General features: G+C 15.4%; 1 protein-coding gene across 1 annotated transcript; it reads right to left on the bottom strand.

Moving 5' to 3' along the window:
* Positions 1 to 1,875: 1,875 nt before the first annotated feature.
* On the bottom strand, positions 1,876 to 9,573 carry PGAL8A_00170900 (conserved Plasmodium protein, unknown function; the record flags this gene model as incomplete). The annotated part of the gene is made up of 1 exon (XM_028670030.1): positions 1,876 to 9,573. The coding sequence occupies one exon, from the start codon at positions 9,571 to 9,573 to the stop codon at positions 1,876 to 1,878; it is 7,698 nt and encodes a 2,565-aa protein (XP_028526823.1).
* Between the last annotated feature and the right edge of the window lie 1,907 nt (positions 9,574 to 11,480).

Here is an 11,480-nt window from a genome sequence, read left to right as displayed (position 1 = left end):
AAAATTTAAAAAAAATTAAAAAAAAAAAAAAAAAAAAAAAAATGTATATATATATATATATATTGCTATTTCATAGAAATAATAAAAATATATTAATTTCTAAAATGAATCATGTATTTATGAAAATTAAATTTTTTAGCATATATTATATTATGTAATCAGTTTTTATCATCTTAATATATAAACAAATTTTTTATAAAATTCCACTTAAAAAAAAATAGAATTAGTGTATAGTTACAAGTATTTTTTTTAAAAAAAATTAAAAAAATATAGCCATACATTTATTTAAAGAAATATATTTTACTAATGTCCAAATATATAGATTTATAAACATTTTTTTTTTTTAATTTAGTTTTTTAATTAAAAAATAGTTAAAAATATTATTTATTTTTTTTATAAAATGTGAGCTATTAGTTGTAGATAAATTATATAGGATGAATTTATTTTGTGTTTTTTTTAAACTCAAAATTAAAGAATTCTAAATGATTATTATTAACAACATATATAAAAAAAAAAAAAAAAAAAAACTTTTCATATTATAGAGATTAACTATTTCCTTTTATTAAATATAGATGATAATTACTAATTTACTTTAATTTGTGTAATTTATTAATGTGAAAATATAATTATTTTTATTTCTTATATTTTTTACGTTGTATTTCTCATAAATAAACTACTTTTTAATGTTAACGTAAACACAGAAACCTTTTTTTAAGATATATTTCCAATTATATGTTCTTATATTTTTTTTTTTTTTTTTTATATTATTATGGAGGTAATAATTTCTTTACTTTTTAAAAATACTTAGGATTCTAATAGATCAAAATAAAAAAGCAAAAATATTAAAAAAGACAAATTAAGAATATTTAACGTTTTAAATAAAATTAATTTTTCCTTTAAACACATAAAAAGATCATTTATTATATAAGAAAAGGAATAATTAAAAAATATAAATCTTAAGAATGTTACTATGCGAATATAATAATCGTAGTACTTTAAAATAAAATTATTGTATGAAATTCTAAATGAAAAAATAAAAGATGATTATGAAAAAGTATTAGATGACATTTTATATAATAAATGTGGAAATATTTAAATAAAAATTACAAAAATTGAAGGAAAGGAGTGGAATATTTAAAAAAAAATTAAACAGAGAGGGGAAAAAAAAAAAAAAAAAATAAAAAAGTTGTACATTCATTTTTTATATGATAGCAATTTAAATAATGTGATTATTCAAAAAATAATAGATTTTGTAAAATTTAATTTATATAATTAAACTTTTGAAAAAAAAAAAAAAAAATATTCGTATATGTTTTATATATATCTTATTATATAAGTATAACTTTATCTTTTTTGTATGACGTTTGATTTATACAGTATTTGTAATACTAAAAATATTTCTTAATGTAATTATTCATTTTTCTTTTTTCTTAATATAGTTAAATAAATTTCTTACCTAATTTTTTCTTTTATTCTCGTTTTATATTTTTTTTTAAACACTTCATAAATACATAAATGAATAAAGTTATTAAATATAAAAAAAAAAAAAAAAAAAACAAATAAGAACAAAAAAATATATATTTAAAAAAGATACATAAATAAAAATTTTCATAAGTATAAGGAGATATTAAAAGATTAAAACAATATATAATAATTAAAGCCTAAAAAGGTTAAAATAATATTAATAAAAAAAAAAAAAAAAGAAAAAAATATAAAGAAAAACGTTCAATACTTAATAAAAAAAAAAAAGACTATTATAAATGTTAAAAGAGATTTAAAAAAAAAAAAAAAAAATTTTCATAAAATTTTTCTAATTATAGTATAAAATATTTTTCTTTTTATTTAAAAAAAAAAAAAAAAAAAAGAATTTTGTTATTAATTCAAAAATTTTTTTTTACTTCTCAACATTCTTTGTGATGTTTCAGCTAATTTCTTCTCATCACTGTTCCTATTTTCATACGAGTTATTTAGATCCATAGAATCTGTATGTGGAAAACAATTCTTTATAATTTCTAACACAAAAGAATTATTAAAAAATTTCTTTTTTTCACAAATTGATACATTAGATAATAAATGTAAAAGATGTAGTGTTCTTTGATACTGATAAATAAAATGAGGCAACAATACAAATTTCTGTGTTTGTGAGTAGAAAGTAACAAAAAAAAAATTATAAAATAAATTCTGAAAATTGTTTATATTTTTATCCTTTTTATCCACAATCAATGATAAAAAAGCTTTGTTTAAAAATATATCAAAAATTAATTTAATTGAATTAAATGGTAGAAATTTAATATTACTAAATATTAAATTAAGAATCTCAATACATAAGTGAAATTGTAATAAGGAATATTTTTTTTTATTATATATATATGAGTTCATTTTTAGTACTTCAAAATTTTTTTTGATGTATTTTTCATCCATTTTATAAAAAACTTTCATTATTTTAATTAATTTAATTTTACAAAATAATATATAAAAACAACAGTAAATAATATAATCCAATAAATTATATTTTGTAAAATTTTTATCTTTAATATCTTTTTTAAATTGATCATTTATTAATAGCTCATTTTCTTTATCAAATAGTAATGAAGCTGATAAAAGAGTATATATAAATTTACTTGAAAAATTATTTGGAAAATAGTTTACTTTTTTTAAATTTTTTTTTACATTAAATGATGATGCTATCATAATTTTTTTTTTTTTCCTTATGAGAAATACTTTATCAATATTTTTATCCATTTTATTTTTATAATATCTACTTGGATAATAATTGTAATCTTCTAAATCTTCATAACTTTTTATATTTAATATTTTTTTTATGTTTTTATGAAACTTTTTCTTATTTATAAAATCTATATTTTTATATTTGTTTTCATCAATTAAACTAATCAAATATTTTACTAGAAAAATTTTTATGTCTTTTATTTTTACTTTATATTTTTTTTTGATATTATTCATATTTAACTGATATGAATTTTTGTGCATTTTCTTTTTTCTATCCTCTTTTTTATGCATTTTTTCATGGTTTAAAGTTAGTATAAATTCTTCTTTTGTTTTTACTTTTAATAAAAGACAAATTAAAATATAAAATAATGATAAGATAAAACATGAAAGCTTTTTATTTGTTTTCTTTTGTAATGCTTTATTTATTCCCATGAATATAATATTTTTAAGAATAATAAAGTTGTTTTCATAAAAAGTTAAATAATAGAAATAAAAGGAACAAATAAAATTTATATAAAAGTTAATTAGATGCAAAAACAAATTATCTTCTAAATCTTTTTCATTACTTTTGTTATGAAAAACTGACTCTTCTAATTTAGAATACTCATTCGAATAAATATTCAATGGATTTAAAAATTTTTGCTCATTTATATTATGATTTTGGTTATTTTCATTGTTATTTATATTTTTTAATTTCTTGTCATTTTTATTTTTTTTTAAGTCATCATTTATTAAAATATTATTATTTAATTCCTTTTTTTTAGAGGATTTATTAAAATATTTTTTATTTTTTTTCTGGTTATTTTGATTATCACTTTTACTTCTATAATTATCTACATCATCTTTTTCACTATCTATCATAAAATTTTTTTTACTTTTTATATCTTCAAGTAAATTATTATTAACAGTTTCTTCTACGGTAGAAGTCGTTACTTCCTTAAATTCGTCTTCAGTTATTTTATTAAGATAATTATCATTTTCATTGTTATCATATTGAAGTAAAATATTATTTTTTATATTAGAATTTTTCTTTTTTAATATTTCCACATAGGTAGAACAAATAATCAAAAAGTTATGAATAATTATTTTATTAATATATGTATTTTTTGAATTAATAAAAATAGAACAGAATGATATAAAAAAAAAAGGTATTTCCGAATTTTTATAAAGTGATATATACAAAAATGAATTTATAATTAATTTTATCATATTAGGTATATTTTTTTTTCTTACTTCTCTTAAATAATAAAATAAATATTTTACAATTTTTTCTAATCCTTTTTCAATGTTAAACATTTTGCAAAAATCAATTAATTCATTTATTTTATCATAATTTTCTACAAAAATATCTATATCATTTAAATTTTTATTTTTTTCAAAAACAAATATACTTAATAAAAATAATTCTACACCTTTGTAAAAAGATTTTTTTAATTTACATTCTTTGTAGTTGTTTATGTTATGTTTTTTGTTAAAGTTTAATTTGTCTAATTCATTTATTATTTTATGATAATTTAATGATATTTTAAAAGAAGTTTTTTCATTTATATTGTCGGAGATATTTTTTTCTTTTATTTTTCTCAATTTTATATTTTTATTTATATCTACCACTTTTTCAACTAATTCTTTCTTTTCATTTATTTCATTCAAATCTATTTTTTTTTGAACGATTTCATTTATATCTTTTTTTTCTTCCCCAATAGCTTTATCATTATCTTCTTTTTTATTTTTTGTTTCTTTTTTATGTTTATTTTCTACAGAAGCGTTAAATTTTCTTTCTTTTTTATTTATACCTTTACTTGAATATTTAATTGTTTCTGTTACAATTTCAGTGTTATCATTAGATTCTTTTTTTATGTTTAGTAAATCTTCAGATACTCTATTACAATCAGTAACTTTTATTTCAATTTTTTTTTTATCTATGTCATCTATATCACTATATAAAGGACATATTTTATTTTCTTTTTCATTATTAATATTCTTTTTATTTACGTTAATTTTTTTTATATTTTTTAAATCAGAATTATCACTATATTTATCACGTCCTTCATTACACTTTTTTTTAATTGTGTTTATATAATTTTCATTATTTTTAACACATATTTGTTCATTTTTTTCTTCTAAACATTTATCAATTTCTGTAAAATTTGTGTTATTATTATTTTCATTTTCTTTCAATGAATAATTTTTTTCTGTAAATAAAGTGTTTGAATCCTTTTTACTTATAGTATTTTCATTTTTATGATTGTTTTTATTTTTTTTTTTTCTATTATCATTTTTTTTATCGTTTTCAATTATAAGTGAAGAAGTAATTTCATCTTTTACATAAATGCTATCATTGAAATTTGTATCTTCATTTTTTATAAGTAAACTTTCACAATCGTAATTATCATTTCTTTTGTTTTGACATTCATATTTTTTATTATATTTTTTTGAAAAGGAATCAGAAATTTTCTTTTTTCTATTTTTTAATTTAGAATAAAAATCACCAATTTTATTTACTAAAATATCTTTAAATTTTTCATTAAAAGTAAAATATTTCAAAAATTTAAAAATATATCTTTTAGTATATATATCAATTAATTGATTATCCAATGAATGTATCATTTTAAAAAAAAAAAATTCAAACGGTGTTGTATTATATTTATTTTCTCTATTTAATAAATATAGTATTTTTAATAATTTTACAAAAGTATAATAAAATTTTTGTAATTCAAGTATAATTAATTTTTTAAAATTTTTTAAATTTAACAACTCCTTTTTTTTTGTTTTCTTTTTTAATAAAAGCTCTACATTTATGTTAATTAAATGTTCTTCAATTAATGTTATAATAATAAAATAATTTCTTAAAAAAGATAATAATTCTGTTATAAAATCTTTCACATTTTTTATATGAGTCAAATTATTTTTTTCTTCTTTATTATTATATGTATCCAAATAAAAAATGTTATTTAGATTATTATGTTCATTTTTAATAAAAGAAGAAAAAAAAAGAAAACGATTAATATATATATTTAAGAAACAAAAAATACAATTAAATATATAATAAATATAAGTATTGTTGTAACAGTTTAATCCTTTTAACTCTAAAAAATAAAAAATATTAATAAAAAAGAAATTCTTATAAACTTCTTCTTTTAATTCTTCTTCATTTTTATTATTTAACATAAGTTTTATTTGTGAATCCTTACTAAAAAAATCATTTATGTTTATATTTTTAAAACTAAAGTTTTCTATTTTATTATTTTCTTTTCTTTTTTTCAAATTATTTGATTCACTTAAATCTATAAGATAATAATTATTATTTTCTGTAGAATTCAAGCACTCCTTATTTTTTGTAATTAAATTATTTAATATTATGTTAATCTCATCTGATGATATTTTAAAAATATTCTTAAAAATTTTGAAATTCGTAATATTTTTGCATTTTTTAAATAACAACATAGATGAAAATAAATAAAGATCTTTAGAATTTTTTATAAATAACACATATATATGTTTTAAAGTTTTATCATATTCTGATTTTTCATTTAAATAACATTCTTTATTTTTATAAAAGAAATCAACATAAAGAAGATTGTTATAAATAATTTTTTCATAAAATTCATTAAGAAAATTGGTTGATAATATTTTCGTACACAAATATAACAAGTTTAAACATAGATTGCGAAATTTAACATAAATATAAATGTTTGTATCCGGTTCTTTCAAAGCATTAAAAACACATAAAAAAAAATTTTGATAAATTGATTTTATAATGTAATTTTTTAATATTTCTTCTTCATATTCAAATATTTTATTTTTTATGAATAGTAAAAATAACTTAGTCATCATATAAAATATTCGTAGACTAAAAAATCTAATAATACAACCCTTATTAATAAAACATTCCAATAAAAAATTTATAATGTTGTTTAATAAAAAATTGTTTGTATCACTTATTTTTATATTATTTTCTTTTTCCCTCAAATAACTCTTCTTTACATCTTCACGATTTTCTGATTGAATTCTATCATTATTTTTTATTAAATTGGAAATTACCATTTTATTACTGAAATCATTATTTTTATTTTTAAAATATTCATTATTCAATTTATTATTTAAATCATTTTTTAAATTATTATTCTTCATATTCATCTTTCTTTTAATTTTATTCGCATGAATTTCAAATAATATATGCCATAAATTTTTTTTTCTTTTATTATTTTTAAATAAATTAAATACTAGATTTAATAATAGGTAGCAATTGTAATTATTAAGAGTAGAATTATTATGTTCATATCTTTTGTTTTTAATAAATCTATCAATTTTAGCTAAGATGAACATATATATTTTATATTTATTTATTTCATTTATATATTCTAAGCTTTTCAACATACAAGAAAATATTTTCTTAATAACAATAATATATTCATCTTTAAAATTATTTTCAACACATTTTAATAAAATATCTAATATTTCTAAAAAGTTTTTATTGTAAATTCCTGTTAATATATCTATTACCATTTCATGAATGCTTTTCTTTTTATTATTTATATTATTATCATTTATAATACTATTATTTTTATAATTCCATGTATTATTTTCACATTTATTCTTATTTATATAAAAAGAGTTGTTGTAATTACAATTGTAACCGTTAATATAATTATTAACGCTATTATTATAATAAAAAGAATTGTTATTATTAAAAATATAATCACTGCTATTGAATAAATTAGTACTTTGAATACTTTTATTAATGTAATTACTATTATTTCTATAATGATTATTAATATAAAAATAACTATTGTCAATATTATTATTAAAAACATTTTCATTATTGTTTATATTGTAATTAAAAATGTTATTATTAATATTATTAAAAAAATGATCGTTATTATTTATATTGTTATCAAAAGTTATATTGTTATTTGAAGTAGTATTTACATTATTAAAAAAAACATTGTTGTTATTAAAAACAAAATCATAATTATTTAAAACATTTTCATTATTATTTAATGAATTCAGAGTATTCGAATTTTCTATTTTTATTTTGTTTTCTTCCGCATATTCTTCTTTCTTTTTATTAATTATGGGAAATTTATAATTATTTGAATTTAAAAAAGGGTTGTGAAAATATTTGAAATTTGAACTACATTCATTTTTTATATTTTTCATAAACGCTTCATCAGATTCTTTATTTACATTTGATTCATTTGTATAAATGCTCTTAAAATTATTTTTAGCCAATTTATTTAGAAATGAAAAAATTAAAAAAATTAATTTTAAAAAATAAATTAAAGATAAACATAAATTGTTTTTAACTTTATTTATCATAGCTTTTATTTGATTAATAATAATTTCAACATTATTTAATAAAAATTCTTTATATCTATTTTCATTATCATAATAAAATAAAAACTTTTTTTTATTTTTTAAATTAAATAAATTAATATATATATTTAAAATTATATTTACAAACAAAATATTTTCATCTTTTATATCTGATTTAATGGGGATGATATCTTTCTTTTCTATTTGATCTAAGTCTTCTTCAGAACTTATAATTAATGATTTTGTTTTGTCTACTCTCTGCTTTTTTTTTTCTTTTTCTAATATTTCATTATTTTGGGAGTTTTTTTCTTCATTTACACTTTTGTTTATATTAATTTCATTTTTGTTAATTAATTCTTTTTCCATATTTATTTTTTCGCTATTTGTACTTTTTATTTTCATTTTTTTTTTTTTTTTATCATTTTTACAGATAGATAATCTTTTATTTACACTTTCATGACTTTCATTTTCGATTAAATTATTGCATTTATCTAAACTACAACTTATACCTGTTTTAATTCCATGAATATCATTTTTATTGCATTCATTTAAATTTTCATCATTACCTTTTTCATTTATAAATTCCTTATTTTGTTTATTTATATGTTTCTCTTTGTGTACTTCATTAGAATCCCCATTATTGTTTATTGTAATAATATTGTTACTTTTAGATTCACATTTTTTTTTATTTTTTATGCATTTCTCTTTTTTTATTTCATTAAATTTTTCTATAACTTTTCTTTCTTTTTTTTTTTTTTTTTTTTCAAAATTTTCCTTTTCTGTAGTTTTATATATCTCAACATTTTGAGTTTTTTTTTCATGTAAATTATTTATAGTAATATAGGTAGGATAATTTTCATTTTTTAATATTTCATCATAAGAAGATGAACTTTCATCTTCATCAACCGAAAAATAGTTTTCATTAATTATACTAAAATTTTTTGAGTAATACTGCCAAAATATTCTATATATAAGCTCAGAAAACTTTTCATTAGGTGAGATAAATGTATCATATTTCGATATTAATATACAAATATACGATAAAGAATTTATTAAATTTTTATGATAGTTATAAGAAAGATTTGAAGAAAAATACAAAATTTTAATAATTACCAATATATACTTTTTATAAATAGCTTCACATGTATTTTTAAATTGTTTATCAGATTTTATTTTATTTTCATATTCATAATTATTCCTTTCTATATAAAATGTACTTTCTTTTAAATTTCTCTCTTTTAATATTTCATTATAGATTATTGCAATAAATTCGGTGTGACATATTTCTTTTATTAAATTTGTTATAAATAAATAGTGTCTTTGAAATTTTCTAAAAGTAAAATTTTCAAAATTTTTTATAATATATATTAATTTCTTTTCACATTCATCAAAAGAATTATATTGAAATATAAATTTTTCAATGATATCCCTAACTCCATCATTTTTTATTAGATTATTCATATATAAATCATATTTACTTAATATATTATCAATGCTTAAAAGATGACATTCCTCCTTACATATTTCCATATCTTACAAGATGAAGAATAAAAAAAAAAAAAAAGAAAAAAAAAATTAAAAATTATGTTTATATAAATGAAACATTGTATTCTATAAAAGTAAATCAGAAAAATTAAGAACCATGATAATTATAAAAAATGTTATTCTTTTCTAAAAATGACATAAGAAAAAAAACAAAAAAGAAAAAATAATATAAATATATATATATAAGTTTTATTTTATATTTTTCTTCATAAAAATAAACCTATTTATTATTTTTAATTAAAATTTTGAAATTTTATTGGAAATATATAAAAAAGAAATATACATATATATATAGACGAATTTGTTCAGACATTTAATGATCTCTAAATAATAAGTTTTTAATAACAAAAATTTAAAATGTATGTGTTAAATAAACTTCAAATAAGATGAACATAATTAAAACAAAAACATTTGCATAATAGAAAAAAAAAAAAAAAAAAAAAAAATTTTATGGATATAAAATTTAAAAGAAACAATTTTTCTATAAAAAAAAAGGAGATTTCAAAAATAATAAAAATTTAGCAAATACAATTCATATAATTTTGAAAATCCAACAGAAAGTTAAAAATGCTATTTCACGAAAAATTTTAATAAAAAAAAAAATATTTAATTTAGATATTGTAAAGCACTATAATGTATAAATATATATATATAATTATGTAATATTAATAAGGTTATAAAAATTTATAAAAAAAAAATATATAATAATAAAAAACATAAATATTCACTAAAATAAATAAGAAAATCATATATAGAATATCAATATGATAATAAAATATAATTTAAATCATTAATGAGAAAAAAAAATGAGATTGTATATTATATTACTTTTATAGAAAAGTATAACACAAAAAAAAAAAAAAAAAAAAAAAAAAAAAAAAAGTAAGGATTACATATAATTTAGTTTTGAAAAGTAAATGCATTTCAATAAAGATAAAAGTTTTTAATTAAACATTTTGTAAAAATAATTATATTTCATTTTTTATTTAATTTTAATAATTCTCTTTAAAAAATGTTTTTTTATGTATAAAAAAATATATATGCATATAAATATGATTTTTTTTAGTTATCATCTCAAATTTTTAAAATAAATAATTCATGATTAATTTCATAAGGAAGCAAAATATTAATATAAAAACTATTAATTAGGAGATAATTCATATAAATATTTCCTTTTTATTTTATATTATTTTTTTTTCCTTTTTGGTATATATATAAATTCGAATGTTTAAAAAAAGAAATTGATCACAAAAAAACTTAAGCTATAGAACAATATACCAATAATTAACAAAAAAAAAAAAATTAAAAGTAAAATTAAATTATAAAAAAGGAAAAAACAGTTTGATAATAATACAAATAAAGCATAATTATCATAATTTAAACAAATCAGTTGAAAGAAAAAATAAGAACACGAAAAAGTAAAATAAATCAATATAGAATAACAAAAAAGAAAGGTCAAATTAGATACAACATAGTAATTAATCTGATTTTTTATATCATTAGGTAAAAAAAAAAAAAAAAAAAAAAGAAAAACATTATTGTTTATATAAAATCCACTTCATAATCGTCCACTTTTATTTTAAGAAATAAATAAATAAAGTTTTTATAAGTGGAAAAACAATATTATTATTGCAAAGAATTAAAATTTTCTAATGTGAAATTTGTTAAAATATTATGATGAATTTCATTAACATTCTTGTAAACATTTATTATAAAAAAAAATAATAATGTATTCTTATATATATACCATAAATTTTTATTTTAATTAGCTACTATATTCCTTTTTTTTTTTTTTTTTTCTTTTTTTTTCTTTTTTTTTTTTTTTTGAATGATAGCAAAAACATATATCTATAGTACATCTTCCTCTGATGAAGAAAAAAAAGTAGAAACTA

This window comes from Plasmodium gallinaceum, assembly GCF_900005855.1.
Source record: "Plasmodium gallinaceum strain 8A genome assembly, contig: PGAL8A_v1_66, whole genome shotgun sequence".
Lineage (NCBI taxonomy): Eukaryota > Apicomplexa > Aconoidasida > Haemosporida > Plasmodiidae > Plasmodium > Plasmodium gallinaceum.
Note: the sequence above shows the minus strand (reverse complement) of the source record. Positions and strands in the feature narration are given on the sequence as shown.